Source organism: Cydia amplana, chromosome Z (assembly GCF_948474715.1).
Source record: "Cydia amplana chromosome Z, ilCydAmpl1.1, whole genome shotgun sequence".
NCBI classification, from domain to species: Eukaryota; Metazoa; Arthropoda; class Insecta; order Lepidoptera; family Tortricidae; genus Cydia; species Cydia amplana.
The window spans coordinates 27,844,854-27,862,775 of record NC_086096.1 but is presented as its reverse complement, the minus strand read 5'-3'; the positions used below and the strand labels follow the sequence as shown (position 1 = coordinate 27,862,775).

The 17,922-nt window shown below is 37.1% G+C and overlaps 3 protein-coding genes across 3 annotated transcripts; 1 reads left to right on the top strand and 2 right to left on the bottom strand.

The window, feature by feature from the left end:
* Positions 1 to 673: 673 nt before the first annotated feature.
* Positions 674 to 6,050, bottom strand: LOC134661439 (uncharacterized). The gene is made up of 6 exons (XM_063517533.1): positions 5,969 to 6,050; positions 5,565 to 5,760; positions 3,965 to 4,095; positions 2,525 to 2,588; positions 1,944 to 2,061; positions 674 to 894 (listed from the first exon to the last, which is right to left on the bottom strand). Exons 1-6 carry the CDS (start codon positions 6,048 to 6,050, stop codon positions 700 to 702), a joined length of 786 nt encoding a protein of 261 aa, XP_063373603.1. The 3' UTR covers positions 674 to 699.
* Positions 6,051 to 7,361: 1,311 nt separating this feature from the next.
* On the bottom strand, positions 7,362 to 11,693 carry LOC134660671 (uncharacterized). Its single transcript, XM_063516448.1, has 6 exons — positions 11,630 to 11,693; positions 11,032 to 11,194; positions 10,583 to 10,719; positions 10,312 to 10,375; positions 9,554 to 9,662; positions 7,362 to 7,528 (listed from the first exon to the last, which is right to left on the bottom strand). The coding sequence occupies exons 1-6, from the start codon at positions 11,691 to 11,693 to the stop codon at positions 7,379 to 7,381; spliced, it is 687 nt and encodes a 228-aa protein (XP_063372518.1). The 3' UTR covers positions 7,362 to 7,378.
* A 3,158-nt stretch (positions 11,694 to 14,851) lies between these two features.
* Positions 14,852 to 17,020, top strand: LOC134661434 (uncharacterized). The gene is made up of 3 exons (XM_063517529.1): positions 14,852 to 14,979; positions 16,249 to 16,443; positions 16,831 to 17,020. Exons 1-3 carry the CDS (start codon positions 14,898 to 14,900, stop codon positions 16,986 to 16,988), a joined length of 435 nt encoding a protein of 144 aa, XP_063373599.1. The 5' UTR covers positions 14,852 to 14,897; the 3' UTR covers positions 16,989 to 17,020.
* The last annotated feature ends 902 nt before the right edge of the window (positions 17,021 to 17,922 follow it).

The following is a 17,922-nucleotide window of genomic DNA, read 5'->3' as shown; positions in this document are numbered from 1 at the left end:
AGTTTCGAAGTGTTCGAACCGGACTAATCGAAAAATCGATTTTTTATCTGCCTCTCTTGGCTCTTGCATATTCGAACAAAACCAATGTAGTCGTAAAGACAAAACCGGATGGAGTAATCCTAATAAGACCTAGTTTCCCCTCTAGGTTGCTCTCGACCTTTCATGACATGATTTGTTTGTTTGACACAAATCTAATTTTATTGGCCTTATATATTTAGACAGATTTATTTACTCGTTATGTAGGGAAATAAAACTACGATTTATTTGTGTGGTTTATTGTAGGTACAGTTCGTTTCAACTTAACGTTTAAAAACATAACGTGAAAACATAACGTGCTTTGTCACGACATTAGTCTCATAAAACAGTAAATCTAGCTGAATTGCATGTGCACAACTTGCATTAACATAGATATCTAGGGACTGGCTTTACGGGCAATAAAAATGAGGCATGACAGGGGCCAGTACAGCGGTGTGAAACCGCTACAACGCGATTGGTTGATGAGTTTTCAACACGCGCGCGATTGGTTGACGAGTTCGCATTACGCGCGCTATTGGTCGCAACTAGTTGCGTTAGACTGCACGATTGGCTGGAATTCGTGAGTAACACCGCTGAACTAGTACGATTTTTAGTGCCCCATTAGCCCGTCCTTAGATATTATACGTCAATGACAACTTGTCTTATTGAAGAGCAGCAGAAAGGTTAGACGAATCTATCGATGAATTTCCAGGTGTCGAGCGTCGAGAGCACGGGGTTGGCGACCGCCGGGACCGCGACCGACACGGCGGCGGCGATGGCGCCCTGGAAGCGGTTGGCGTAGTCGACGATCACGTCCTCGAGCATGGCGTTCACTACCTGGTCGATGTTACCGCCTCCGATCACGCCGGTCAGCTCGGACTGAAAATGAAATATTAGTCAGTTTTTTTACCAGGCATTAGCTTAAAAAATGCGCGGACGAAACAGTTCAAGTGAGAGAGAGAGAGAGAGAGAGAGAGAGAGATTCTTTATTTGTGAAAACACAGGTACAATGAATGGTCTTACATTATAGTTTGGTAGCCTCACCATGCTCTGCCAATAGTGGCGTACAAATACTATACTACTTATAAACATAAACCATGCATTATTTCAAAATTTACAATTTGTAAATTAAATATTAATCATTAGAACATATGACAAAAATTAAGATATAATTATACTTAAGAAATAAAATTTATACATGCATTTAATTTTCATTCAAATCGCTTATTTTATAATAACATTTTTCGATTAATAGTGCAGTCAGTTGTTTTTTAAATTGTGATAGTGGTAATGTTTTTAAACAATCAGGAATTTTATTATATATTCTGGTTGCCATTCCAAAAATGCTTTTCCGCATCAATGTGGTGTTCTGTGGCTCATTGTGCAACTTTTGGTCATATTGTGATCGCGTTGGATATGTGTGCGTTGGTATGTATATGTGTAGTGACAAGTGAATAGTAGTTCGCCTCGATCTGAGAACTTGCGGTTCACCAAAAACCATAGGTATAGTTAGGTATACTTAAATGTTACGTTCGGTCTAACAACGTCTATAATATTGACGTCGCCTGAAATATCCTAACAAGTTAATTGAGATTACGGACAAATGTGTGTATACTTAAGTTTACCTGGGAGTGATTATACAACACCTAACATCACCCAGCCAGTGTTGGGTAGACCTAGATGTGTACGGGTAAACGCCGAATACAGATTAATGTTGTTTAAATTTTCGGACTTTACCCAAATGGCTCGGGTAATACTAGTTATACCAGGGTAAACTTGATTTAAATTAACCTTATAACATTACCCGTAACATATTAATTTTATCATAGATACTTAAAATCATAGGTAATTGTAAATATCAAGAAACTTCTACGTACCGTATGTATACCAGTGTACTTATAACGATGGTGTTTATTTCAATCAGTTACCTTGAAATAAGGAATCTCGTAAGCAGAGTTGATGACTTTGTCGACTAGCACCGACTGGCCGTCCTCCGATTGCTTCAGAATCAACGTTCCACGGAAGCGGAAACCATCAATTTGGAATCTGAAAAAAAGAAAAAAAACTTTAAAGGAAGGAAAGGAAAAAAAGCACAAAATTAAAAGGCAAACGTTCCTCGATTTTCACTAACATAGGTATATGTGAACAAGCAAGTTTTGCATATTTAGGTACTTATGCTGTAAGGGTCTTCGCTTGGCTATAATGACTAATGAGATGTAACTACCTATTTTGCAAGGGAAACTAATAAATCGAATAATTACTGTGAATGTCCAGTTATTTATGAAAAATCTACTTATTAATGTTTTGCTTTTGTTATACATGCATGTATACTTAATTATATTATATTTTTATCGTTCATATTCATATGTATAAGTTGATAAATCATTTATGCTTAATATGAGGTCAACTAAAATCCAAGCTTTAAAGCGCTTCTAATGTCTACACTGTCTACAGGAAAGACGTTAAGTTACAAATGCTTTAAATAGTATAAAATGTATTATGTATTTACCTTGCTTTGCCATTTCCGTACAAAGGAATAGCAGTTAACAGATCTCCAACCAAATCGTAATTCTCTGGGAATATAAAGGAAAAAATATTAAAATTTGAAGAAAATATATTTATATAGGTACTTAAGTCAAATAATTTCAAATAATTATAAAACAATCATAAGGTACCTACCTACAGGAACGATAATTAATGTATGGAATCACACACAGGAATAAACAGAGTCGAGATAAAAAACTGTCCTGACAGTTTTATGTCTAAAAGTGGGTGTTAAATCACATGGGGCGTGATGGTACGAGAATATACTTAATACTCGTATGTCAGAAAATGTATCAGACTTATTGTTTGGTAGTTCTAGTTACGGGGTTTTGGTAAAAAAATGACAAAATTTGGTAAGATCTATTAGTAGGTATACATGGTTATACCTAGTTAACGCACTTTAAATTAGAAAGGTATCTTTTTCCGGAAACGGAGGCCTAGTCGTGGCCCTCGGGTTAAATAGTTTGGGTACCATCTATCTCCCGTATTACATACAATGTTTTAATACAATAAACTTGCGCGAAAAAAAACAATGAATACAAAAATAAGCCCATATCAAATACAGTATACAATTAAATAACAAATCATTAAATACAATTAAAATACTAATCTGTCAGCAGCACACATAGCAACCGAATGAAACATTGGAAAATGAGTATAGGTATTATCTTAACTTTATTGCGTGAGAATGGCAATACGATAAACGATTTAATAAGTTTTTCACGGTAACATTCGGTGATTATGCGTGGTGGGGTAGAAAAAATGGTCCGTCATTTTGCAGTATTTGACGCAAGGCATTAAAGGCAAAGCTCAGAGCAACAGTAGGTATTATAAAGGCGACAATGGAGGAGGGGGGAGATAGCGAACTAGATGGTCTTATGAAATTTTCAGTAGGAGTAGCAGAGACAACTGCTATTATTGTTTGTCCTTGTCACTGTCCCATTTTTCATTTCTGCCTACTTGTAAGAAGTCCTAAGTGCCACGTCAAATCGGTAGAGGGGTAGAGGTAATCGATGCTACCCACCACAGTGCTTGGTGGGTAACAATTAACCCGACTAACTTAACAACTAGTGGCTATTACTCAGTATTTATTTGCTTTGCGAGGCAAAGGCTAAATTGTATGACTAGAAATAAGTTATTTCAGAAAATGTACATTTAATTAAATATGTAATCGAGTAGCTAGATGAAAAAAAAAAAATAGTGGTCCATGACTAAATTCGCTCAGCAAAATAGACTAGGGCTGATTTAGACGGCGCGCGAACTCGCATACGATTTTAGTTACATTGCGGACCATTGATGTTACAACAATTCAGCCGACCGATCAAATGACGCAATGTAATGAAACGCATGCGAGTTCTCGCACCAAATGAGCCCTAATCTGCCCTAAGAGTAGAAAAATGCTCACCGGCTTCGACCACAATGCTGGGTACAGAGATGTCCACCGCGAAGGACAGTTCCGAGGGCGTGAAGGTGCTGGTGTGCACCACGAACCCGCCGACACCACTCATCAAGGCGTTCTTCAGCACCAGGTCAAGGCTACAATTGAAACAAATAATTCAATACCTACATAAAATTACTCCGTTATAATACGTTTTTTTAACAACCTGTATCTTCTCCCGTCCATGGTGAACCTGGACAATATTACCTATATATTGTATACCTACAATATTATTACCTATATATTAGGGCTTAATAACAGTTTACAAAGCTGTAGGTACTAATTAGATGCGGCAGATGTTATTGTAGTAGACTGCATGCAGTAAAGAATACTCTGTAAGTATATGTGTAAAGTCAGTCGCTCTGTAGGCTTATTTCATTATTATTATTAGTTTCATTGTTTTATATTAGGCACGTAGGTACCTATATACTTACTATTAGTATTGCTTTACAGATTTGCATACCATAATGATAAAATCAGTAATGAGCTAATGATACTGATACCTACGCAATTAGTAGATATGCAATTGATATACATATATGTACCTATCTACCTACATTGCACAGGTGATTATTAAATCGTGAACCAAAACCACACTCCTGTAAAGCTTTATATGACGCACTAGGTAAAATCACATTTCTTTAATTTGATATTTATTAAAAAGTCATACTTATAATTAAGGTTATTCTCGTAAATTAAGAAGCTACGAAAAAACAATTCATTCACGATTAAAATTTCCACCTGTAGGTAGGTATATTAATCAAGGAATGCTGATAAACTTGCCGTGTAAACTACTACAATTAACAATCAATCAAATTGATAATCTACATTATAACTTCAAAACAAAAAATAGTTTTTTAAGTATTTGGTCATCATGAGACCCGAGTAAGTTATTTTTCGGGAGCTAATTTTGAACCACAAACAAATTATTCTAATTTAGAAATTTGCGCACGTTTCAGTGAAATTATAATTTAAATGTCACTTTTATAGCGTTTCCACATTGTCCAGTTTATATCGGATGTAGGTTCCTATTAACATCCGCGTAGTCAGGCCGCGGGGCGCCGTCATTAACGGTCTATACCGGTAACGCACACTAGGTACAACAGACATTATCTCTGCACATACTCGTATGCACACAAACATTTGAGGCTATATTTTATCGGTCCGACAGCTGACTGAGGGCTCCGATATGGCTGAAATTATTGTAAGCGCCTTTCCGATATCGAATGTCGGAAGGCGCCTATGAGAAAAACAGCTGCAGGAGAGTGCCATATGTCATCAAGTCAGTCATTATTGCGTTATACTTACCAATATCATTTTGAATGAATAAATAATAAATACAGAACAGAAAAACACGTATGTCTTTCACTTTACTTCCATCCGATATCGGATCGGGAAATGTGAAAACGCTTTTGGGTCATTTTGTTTTACGTTATCAACAAAATCGTATTTTGCTCCCTCTTTTTAAAAACGCAATTTTAGCAACACAAAACGGTCCCGTGAGTAGTCTTTTTCGGTGCTGTTAGGTACAACCGGTGGAGTTAATACGCTCTCCAAGCAGACTTACTTGATGAGTCCCAATGGAAGGTATACGTGGAATTCCTCCAAGAATAAGGGGTCTAGAGGTGGAATGCCAAAGATTGCGGATCCATTGTTGATGATGAGACGGATATAGTTGAATAGCTGACGGATCAACTGGTTGATAAGGAATTCAACTCCTGCGGAGAGCCTCTCGGAGTCCGTAAGCCCATTGTCGGAAATATCTGTAAAGTTGAAATAAATATATTCAACACAATTAACGTATACTTACACGATGTGTTTAATAGTGCTTTTCACTTCGCCAATAATTAAAACTTAGATAGTGTCCACTTCCAATGAATTTTAATCTAAAGTTGCCAATTATCGGGAAGCACTGGGATATTTGTCGTGCGTATAACAATATCTTAAAATATAAATATAAGGTCCATTTACCGAAGCCGGGGTCGATCTTTTCTACGGCGGTCGGCACCGCTACCACGACGGCACACAGTAGCAAAACTCCTAGCAACTTCATTCTGGAAATGTAAAGTTGATGTGTCTTGGTTATGCAGTTTACTGTTTTATTTTGGTAGTGCGTCGTGTAAGAAGTTCATCATTTTAGATCACCAAACTCCACTTAAGGGGAGAGAACAGTTACTAAATGGCAAGCCACAAAGAACCAAGATGGCGTAGTCAGTAGGTAGAAAAATTACTACCTATGTAATCCTTGCCTAGCTGATAGTATTCTTTTGGATCTCAATATCGTAAGAAGGTACGCAAACCTCACATTTATAGCCCAAGTCAATCAACTATACGGGCCAAGTCCAAACTCGAATCACTCTTGTTCAATCAATGAATATTTGCTCTTCAGAATTACAGGTGGTTTTACGATAGGTAGTCAAAATATTATTAAGTACATTTTATTATACACACCTGTTCCTGTCGCTGATAGTTGGCGAACTGATCTCCTGCCGTGTTGGATTTAGGAAGAGCCCTCACACAGGCATCAGGTAATGCGATAATCATCGTTGATAATCGATTCATATTATGCGTCGATCAATCAAGACTGTGGGTCTGTTAGCGAATAGGTCTTATGTTATCTTTATAGGTACCTACCTAATTTATCGGCAAGTACGCCTTTCCTAAGGCCTTTCTTAAGGGGCCCACTGATTAACAGTCCGCCGGACAGTATCGGCCTGTCAGTTAGAACAAAAATTTGACAGTTCCGAACAACTGACAGGCTGATACCGTCCGGCGGACCCCTTTAGATTATGGTATTTTATAACTTATAACTTTGATTATAGAGATTCGCGCTTTATTTACTGCGGGTGCTATAACTTTTAGGGACAGGTACCTAGGCAATAGAAATAAAAAGCATTAAGGTAAACGATTTATTGTCTTAAAATACTGTTATTATACAGTATGTATCAGAACGAAAGGCCAAGAAAGAGACCCATTAATGTTTAAGTAATACTGAGCAACTTTTACTATGGGACCAACCCCGTAATCGCGAAAAAAAAAGTAACTCTCCCATAGGAAATTTCAAACATCATATCAGCAAAATGTATGAAACATCCAATTTTTTTTCCGCGTTTTCGGGGTTGGTCCCATAGTAAAAGTTGCTCAGTATAACTTAAACATTAATGGGTCTCTTTCTTGGCCTTTCGTTCTGATACATACTGTATATATAAATGCGAGAGTGTGATACAAAAATAAAACAAAGAACACGATAATGTCGATAATCATTGTTTTTCATTATCACCGGTCTTTCATAACGTCAAGAAGCTAACTTTACATTAGCTTTCGTTATTTGACCTACACTTACTGAAAAAAGCTTGTAAAAAGAACCATATTCAAGTCAACTTAATTAAGCATTGAATTGATGAGTTCTTTAAGTAAAGCGGCGCACTGCGCGGCGATAGCTCCGTTGAACCGATTGAGGTGGTCGGCCAGCAGCTCGCCTACCATCGCGTTGAACACTCCGTCTATGTTACAATCGAATTCAGTGTCACTCTGAAATACAACAGTAAATAATGTTGGATTGTGTGAGCAAACACATCTTAGCATCTCCATAGGCCTCGCTCCAAAAAACCGGATCATAGACCCACCCATAGATCAAATTAAAGGGCCACTTCAGAGGAAATATATGTACCTATAGTAAATCGGACTGGCTATTAGGTATGTAGAACAAAATTGGAGATGGCGCGTACCATAGACTAGGAATCCTCTAGACTGAATTTAGAGCAATTATTTCATGAAACCGATGCTGCCAAAAATACGGGGGTGCGGGGGGACGAGGTGAGCGAATCCCGTGCCGTGATTGGTCCGTTCAAAGACACGGACCAATTACGGCACGGGATTGACTCGAAGATGGAGTAAAACTTCCGTATAAGTGGCAGAGGGGGTAGCGTTACTATGCTCAGTCTAGAGGATGTCTTGTCTGTGGCGCGTACCTATCCCACGATACACGCTGATGGTAAAAACTACATCAGCAAGACAGCAAGCTCCGAACAAACTTGTCATTACGAATTAGTAGGTATTAAATAGATATTATGTTTGTGATGATTTGTGATTGTAAGTAACTCATAGGTAGGTATAATACGAGTATATACGTAAAACCAACTAAATTAAAGTACAATCAAAAACGTAAAAACGGTCGGTTTGACTAGGTTACTTATATTTAATGCAGAGACGCTTTCCAGATAAATTTTCGTACATCGACCCCCGCTTGTTGCTATCTTTATTGCACGCGCATAAATATATTGCTGTCCCGCCCATGATGCCGGTTGTCAATTTCAGGTGTATTAGGTACCTATTCCCATCTGCCCCCGCCGGGCACAAATGGGAAGGATCCATATTCCCATCTGTGGTCGGCGGGGACAAATGGGAATTAATCCTTCCCATCTGTGACCGTTTCGGTTTCTTCCTGTCTTTGTTATTTTAAAAATGACGATTTTGATAGCTGCTATATATTTAACAGTTAAAATTCCAATTCTGGGGTCAATTAAACCACTCTCCCACATTCTCATTAATTCCCTATCATTAGGTAATGGGCCTTTGATATTTCATTTTATTTTTTAAGAACTACATATATAAATAACCTTTGATTACATAGGCGCATATCATTCTAACTAAAAATATAATAGTTATTACCTACAGGCCATGTAACATACAGTAGTGCATAATTATTTTCCATCGTATTTGCACGGAAATGTACGAACGTGTCTTGCTATTTCAGTAAGTCTCGGTACAAAAAACACTGACATTGAAAACCCCGAGAAAATACGACAGACAACAATTATGCACTACATCTATAAAGTGTTTCAATTGTCCCCGGTACCCACCTATAGTATTCTAAATAAGTAGGTAATAACTGTAGGTAAGTATGTAACAGTTACTGTACGTATACATCATTCTTACAAATAAATCACTGATTTCTGACTCGCATTTTAATAGGTGATAAAATTGTATGTAGTAAGTGGTTACTACTAATCAATCGGATAAGACAAAGAAGCTTATTTTTGACGTGTATAGCGATTAAATCACAGCTGCTGTGGCAAACATAAACGATCATTGAAATAAGAATACCTACCGGCAGAACAACGACACATGTGGATGATTAAAATCCACATGATAATAAATTTTAGACACGTTTATGAATTTACAGTGTAAAATTTCAAACTAGAATAAAACAATTCTTTACACACTTTTATTAAGCTTCACCGCGTATATTTGTATATAGTTTGGTTTATTTGGTTCAATCCAGGTGTCTGCTTAAGCTGAAATTTGGCCTACCTACTTCCGTATTTCCGATGACAATGCAATAATATGCTATCATGGAGCTGGTCTGATGATGCATTCGGAAGGTAGCCAAAGGAACTCGTAATGACGTCTCTCGTGACTCGTAAGGATGGGAAAATGTAAACATTATTTTCGCGTCTTTCTTGAGTTTCTTGTTCCTGAACAAGCCTCTACAATGTAGATTTTCAGACATAAAACAAGAACCGTGTGATAATAAGAACTAGTCACTATACTTACCAAAATACTGTTAATACTGAAACCAGAGTTCTCGAAGCTTTCAATAGACGTATAGTCTGCCACATGCAGTACAATTTTACTCCATATTCTTAAATCCGTTGTTTGGAAACTGCAACACATAGTTAGGTAGTTAAAATGCAGCTCATGGTCAGTGATCAATATCTACTCACAAATTGTTATTCCTGACATCCAAGTTTAAACAGTTATTTATCCAAACGGTTTAAATAAACAGTTTATTACAACTAACTAGGGAACAAATCAAATTAAGTATTTTAATAAATATTTTTGGATTTGTGTTTTAAGTAGTCATGCACACTACCATTTAGTAATAGGTACATTTATAAATCATTAACTGAAATAGATGCCATATACCATCTAAAAATAAAGTGACCGGGTGGGATGGCTGGTTAGTGGTTGGTCTAGTGGTCAAGAAGCCGCGTAAGCTGAAGACGCCGGTTCGAACCAGAGGGCTTGGTCACTTTTTCTTTAGCATATGATATCTATTACAGTTCAGATTATTTTAATTATAGCATTTCAGCCCTGAAGGGTTTTACTTTCCCTTTACTTGCCTGCTACTTTGAACTCCACAGATAAACAGCTGCCAGGCGACCGTGTGAAGTAACAGTCATAGTATAGCAAAATCAGTCATAGTACATAAAACGGTTTATTTCTTCGACTCTACAAAGTGTCCCTTATCGGTTCTTTTATATATATTCATTAAATACCTACGTGTCAAAGGAATTAAAAAAAAAACTTACAGCAACTTTCCTTCACCAGATAATGGTAAGACTTCCATAATATTTCCCGTCATGGTATAGTAATCTGTCCAAAAACAATGTTCTACTTTAGTCTTGAAATATATATGTGACGATATCAAGAAAAAGGTTACTAATTGTGCAATAATATCATTTTTATTACCTGAGGTTGCCTGAGGTAGGTACTTACCTAAATATTATTATTCTAAATAAGCGAATACGATATTAGAAAGCTAACAAAATAAATACAATTGTAATTGTAGTTTAACTTCACCTGCGTCCAATTGCAGTTTAGGGAACTTGATATCTATATCAATTTGAAGTGTCACTCCGTCCGAGATCAGGTCCGACTTGATGATCTCGTATTCAGACAAACCAGTGACGGACCCATTAGTAAGATTCGCGCTGATGCTGCAATAAATAGATAAGTTTACTACCTACTGTATAGGTAAGATCAACCGGGATACATGCAAGTAATGGGTTATTGTATCTATTTGAGTTCTTTTTTTAAACAACGTAAATATAAGTGATATAAACCTAAGCTACTTGGAAATAAAATGTAACATAGAAGGCGCTCCGACTAATCGTATTCGAGAAACAACGAAATAGATACAATAACCCCATAATTGCATTTTGTCCTGAAATTCGAAATTTGTTTTCAATTACGCCGTTTAAGTGTAAGTACCGACTTTTTTGTAAATAATTGTATTTTAATATATTCACCATAAAATTGGTCCGCACAAATCCACATGTTGGGTTTCGAAATTGATTGCGTCCATAGACGGCGGTACTGGGTAACCATCTCTTGCGTTTTTCCTACTTTTAATGATGGACAATGGGTGCGCGGCAATTTCTAGCACTCGATCACTAACCGCTGATGATAATTCTGAAATAAATTTGTAAGACTACAAAATACAAATGTTGGCCAAAGTAGAGTTTACCAGTAAGTAAATATAGAACGTAACGTTTGTATATAGTTAGGTGCAAAGAGTAAAGTAAATATAATAGATAGGTGTAACCATATGAATCTGAATGACACTGGAAATTAGAACAGTAACCTCTCCTACTTAGTTATTGTAAAATAACATACATACATACCACGGATTTCCATTTGCTACGATCCTGACATACCTCTTAAAATAAATTATAAGAGTTCGACGATCTTAGGCACAAAGGCCAATCCACCTACCTAATAAATCAATGACAGACAAGCTTGAACACAAACTTTTAATAAGCTCAGAAATAGGCTGCAAATAATTACATAAATTAATACCTACATAGTTATACAATGTAGAATGTGTGAAGTGAACTTTTTACAAACCTTTGTTGCCGTTGACGATATTTACCGCCAAGGCGAGAAATGAAAACAAAAACACAGCGTTCATTATTAATAGGTACTATTGATTTCACTAGAAGCAGTTATTAAGATATGACTCGGTTTACCTAAGGTTTAATATATATGGTTTAACGATCAACAATAAGGTTAGCGTTATCGTGAAGTTACGAAACCAGGATTTCATTATCAGTTTGTATCCACATTAGTGTAGGTAAACGTATTAGCAACATCTAGGTACATACACGCTAGGTAAATACCTATTTTTACCCAATTAATTGCAAATAAAAATGAGAAACCTATGAGACCAACAAAACAACTTTTTCTTAGTGCAGCTCTACCATATCTGAATACGTAGGTAATATAAGTTTTTAAAATCCAAAGTTGAAACTTTGATGTACCTAATTATTTAGATTTAGTAAAGTTAACTACATAGGTACTTAGGGCCACTTGCACCATTCGACTAACCCGGGGTTAACCGGTTCAACCTGGGGTAACCATGGTTACCAGTACAATTTGACAATGGGTTAACGGTTTAAGCGGTTAACCCCGGGTTAGTGGGATGGTGCAAGTGGCCCTTAATCAATTAGCTGCAGTCGGACTTACCGATCTTTTCAGTCAACGTTTTCCCATACCTCTGAATAGATGCAATATAAATGAATACGAATTCAACAACGGCTGTAGCTATCACAAGGTATTCAGATGGACCTTGACACATTTATATAGATCGAAGATAAAATTTCATTGTGTGGAGGTATGCCTTTTGTAGACACGGGCGCGCCTCAGACCATGGATTCACCAGGTTGGTCGACTTGTCTCAGCTATACATATATGTATTATCATTTCAGGATGGCTAGATGGGCTATTGTTTACTCTAAAAAGGAACTTGTGAATAAAACATTCGTTTAGTACGTAAACCTTTTGTTGATACTAGATGTAGAGCTTCGACGACAAGTTCTGTAACACAAACTAAGTATAGGTTCATAGAATTTAGTGAAAACGCATGGTTTAATTACTACGAAAATCGATTATCACAATCCGCGGTCATAGACGGTTCAACAGGTCACACTGACTGCTCCTTAAGTGGAGCGTAACAAAATGAATCAGTATGTAAGTACAAAAGCTGACAATTAGAGGCTGCCTGTATAAAATTATATATTTTTCTCGATTCCATTGAAAGCCACCCCAGGATGACATCTAAATATGCTGTTGAAACTACATAGTTGTAAGCAAGCCGACAACTAATAATACGAACACCATCTGGTGAATCCGCGTTGATGTATGTATGCCAAACCATGCCGTTAGTACTTGCCGACAGTTAGACTATTTTCGTAAAGGCCATGAACCTCATCGTTTACAACTACTGGTATTACCTCATGTACAAACAGATGAGTAACTGCTCTATACTTACAAAAAGGTACTTACACCTAACCACAGTGTTATTAATTATTATAGTAGATACTGTTAGGTTTCGAAGTGTGTACGAAGAAACCAAAAGGATTATGGAATTGCTGTTGGTACCTAATTAGTCGGGTTTTAATATTTTCGTCACACTTGCTAACTTTTTTGCTCATTTCAATTAGTCATGTAAACTACGGAGTTCGCACATTACATACTTACAAAAATATTTAGGTCAACCGGGATAATTGCGTCTCTTCTGATAAATGTGTCTATTGAACATATCTTCGAAACGCAACATATTATAACCATTATAGCCGTATACATTAAAAGTTCGGTAACCATACTTCAAACATAGAGGGTTTAAATATTTTATTAAACTATTATCAAGAGGCTGTAGTCACGGTGGATGATTTTTTTTGCCTGTTATGCTTCGCATTAAATAATAACAATATTGTTTAGCCACCATCAATAGGTACCTTTTTTTATCCTTCTCTATATCTTATCACTTTCCCCGTTGCATTCTAGAGGAGCCTGGGGTCCGTTTAGGCAACCTAATCACAAGAATTAGCACAGGCGCTGTTATTTGCGAGAGCGTTATTTGCCATCAACGATCAGACCTTCCAAACCAGGAATAAAAAACAAGCAACAACGGTTGAACTCCGGGAGTGCCGATAGAAGTGAAAACTCATCTCACTATGTTACCGATGCCCGGTAACACGATACATACGTTTACCGGAGGTATTCTATTTATTTATTATATATTATTATCATTCTCAAATAAGATCACACTTTTTCATTGACATGTTTATTTACACACTGCCATGACAACGTCAAATTATTTGAACATAGGTAAGTCTTGAAAAGGAGTCCGCAACATAAATGTCAAACAACATTGAGTTTTTCTTTAGTTATTGATTTAAATGCCATCTAAATTATGAGTGGCCACCTTACGCCCCTTACGGTCACGTGATCGCCTTACGCTGTCTCGAATTTATAATTTTTTCCCCACCTCAAAAAGTGCCCAGCGCCGCTAAAGAAGTTTTCACTTCAAAAATTAAGAAAATATCAAATGATATTTTGTACATGAGCTCCAAGAACCCGCTATAATCACTCCTTAACTCTATAACCGATCCAGCTCATCTTGGAACTTGAAAATTGTACTTGTACTTTAACTACCTAGTTTTCTTAGGCTTGTAACTAAATACTACGCTCAAGTTTTTGCGAGATATATTTACAAAAATTGCATATTATCGAATCCCATTGCAATTAAAAGACCTTAATACATAATTATTTTGGTTTGAATATCTAAAGGTAATAAGAATTAGTAACATTTCAGTTGAAGTTGTATCTTATGCTTATGTTTGACCAAATAATGCAGGGTATGAATGAATACTGTAGGTACTTTGGTCAATGTTTGGTCATAATTAGCAGGCCGTAGTTGTTGTTCGCGGGCCTACATTTGGAAGGTTAGGCAAGTATTTTGCACAACATTAGGCAGTGTATCGCCAGCACCAACGTGCCACTTATATTAGTCTCTCCATCGATCTGAATACATCCAGTTTGTGTCCCGCTGTAACCTTTGCCATACACACTATACAGACCGCTTGCGACGCGCGCAGTATGATACAATCTCGTCTATATCTAATCTTTTCACAAATAAAATAATTACCTAAATCTTATAAATTGAATAGTGAAGATAGAGATCGTAAACTAGTGATAAAATAAATCAATAATAAGTTATCGGAATTGATTTATGTATCTAAGTACCTACCTAATATGGAAGATTAGGGGATCAAGAAACAAAATAATGTTTTAAGGTCATAGTGAAAATAATATATGAATAAATTAAACTAAGATGTGGCGGGCTGTTCTGTATTCTAGTGCAATTATTGTCATTTTGGTGAGTCATCTCGACACAGCTCCAGTTTACCCACACTGTAAGTATCTTCGTCATATCTAGGTTTATGTGTTTACTTCGGGAACACCTATAATTACTTGACTTACTTAATTGCTAACTTTGGCTATGCAACTTTTGAAATTAACCGTTTTAAGTAACCATCATACCTACACAGAATTATTTTTACATAGGGCTATATAGGTACTTTCTAATGTTGGCCACCGGCAATGATTGGTCCTTTCGGCCCTAACAGCGCTGGTGCATTGACGTACCCTAGATCTCGCTGGTGATTTTCCTACTACCTACATATATGAGTTAATATGGGGACTAAATAGCAATAGGGGACTACATATAACTGACATTTACAGGGCCAACTATTTGGGTAGTTTACACACTATGGGAAACCCGTTTTTAACTTTTAAGGTAAAGTCGCTATCAGATAGGTATGTAGGTAGGTATATCAGTATATAGCCCGAAATGTCATCAAGATATAGGGCAAGATGATAATTTTTAAGCCTCCGCTCCGATTAGGAATACACCTGTACCTAAATATCTTAGAGTCCTTAATAACTAAAGTACCTAACTTAAGTTTTTATGCCATTCTCAAACTTTTCTAAAGTTAACAAGTATTTACATTAGGTATGTTCAAACCAATCGCAGTAGATATATTTCATAAATCACGTCGAAAACATAAAAGACGAATAGGACATTCAACTTTTAAAGCGCCACTTAAAAAAAAACATTTTTTCGTTTAAATGTTTCATAACTGACATGGTGCCGTTAAGTACCATAAGTAATAAATATAATTTTCACCGCATAACTTTTTAAAGAAATGAGAAAATTGCATTTGCACAGTCGTCAAATATTATGAAGACGTCGTCCCATGAAAGTTCACATATTTTTCATCCCGAGCGTTGGTGTTTCCCCCACCACACCGTACTTCGCACATACCCATTAGCCCAGCGGTCGGCAACCTTTTAGCAGCCAAGGGCCAAATAGTAATTAACGAAGTTGACGCGGGCCGCACTTTGTTAATATTTATGACTTTATCAGACATTGTCGTTTGTCAATATTACATACAAAATAGCCTGGGAGGCTCGCGGGCCGCAAGTGACAGGACAGGGCCGCGGGTTGCCGACCGCTGCATTAGCCAATAGGTACACAGTACGTTCTTACACAATACAGCTGGCAGGTAGCGTATTGATCAAAGATGATCCTGGCTTATGTAATTCTACACATATCACGTCCGCGTCGTTAATGAAATGCCCATGTTGAGTTGTATATTACATGTAACAATTATTATTCTCAGCAGCGCGTGGGCCGCGGTACACGGTCAGTAATGGGCACGAGATGGCGAAGCCCTACGTGGAGGTGTGGAACGGGACGTACCACGGCAGCGGGCCGCGCGAGGAGGCGCGCGCCATGTGCTCGGTGAGGACGCTGGAGGTGAACGCCACCGCCAACGCTACTATCACCAGGAGGCTGCATGGAGTCGTTACTTCAAGTAAGATGCGCTCACTTGTAACATGGGCGCATGTTTACTCGAGCTTTTATATATTATATAACTTTATAACTGATGGTGATGACGTTGATAAGGATAGACACACCGTACCTAAATGTGTCCGGCAAAGCTAACTTTGCACCGATTTGATTAGAACAAAGTGAGTGTCATTAATAACGTCATATTTTCATAGAAATTTAACATTAGTGATGAGATTGCCTCCCTTTGTCGTTGCAAGTGCCATGCAGAATTACATTTGTCCGACTCTATTATTAGGTACACATTTAAGAATAGTTTTACAATTTGAAGATAACTGTAAAAAAACTTTTCTACGCTTTTTTAAAAAAAAGTTGCTTTTACTTTTTTTTAAACTAGAAATATTTTTCACAGGAGAGCTGCACAGCTCGATCCAGCGGCTAGAGGTGATCATATACGGGCAGATGCAACAGCTGTGGCAGAGCCTTGACGCGTTGCGCGCGCAGCTGGGCGCGCGCGAGCCGCTCCCGGACCGCCGGAGCGTCGTGTTCCGGTTCAAGCCGGAAGGGTAGGCCCCCATTGGTGCAATGATATACTGTGTCCGGTATAGCGGCACATTGGTGACGCACGTCACTGCCTAATATTGCCAGAGTTGTATTACTACTATCGTGAACTTTCTAGTGTACCTAATTTTAAAGCTTAGCTTTGAGTGTTTTATTAGATTAAAACGATATCTTTTGATTTATGTTATGATCAATAGGCAAATATCCCTTCCAAAAATGAACTATAGTGACCTACTTTGCCCAGTATGTTATATTATCCCGTAATTATGAAGTATTTCTCGCCTAGTTAGCATTTAGCAACGTAAGGCTAATTTTGTTACTCAAGACACCAGCATGGTACAGCCCTTTTATACGTACCTTTCTATCTAATTTGGGCCTTTGAATTAATCGAATCAAGTGAATTTTTGATTTTATTCAGCCTCTCGTGCATACAAAGCCATATATGGCCGTTAAAATATTCGACTCTATTGACAGCTGTTAAAGTTAACATTTTCTTTTTGTCTTTTTTTTTAATTTGAAATATGTTTTTTATGACATACTAGAGAGTTAAGGGAATAAGAAAAGCCAAACACAAAAAATGTAATTAAGTTTCATTTATTAACAAATTAGTAACTGAACTGATCAGTAGATTAGCCGGCCGAGCAAGAGCGTACAACGCGCGCGGCCTGGCTATAACAATAAACAAATACTTTCGTTAGTTACATCAAGTTAAATGTTTGTATTACTACTAGCTACCATTAATAAATTAAATATTAACAATAAACAAATCTATTATGCAATCTTTTTTTTTATACCTATCATTTAGAATTTAAGTGTTAGAGTTAAGAAACTATGGTCCCCCGCAGTTGAAAAGTTATCCCCTCTGACACCTGTCATAGCACAATAAATTTTATTGTCATTTAATTAAAATTCATATTTTTGATCATATAACTGATATAACTGA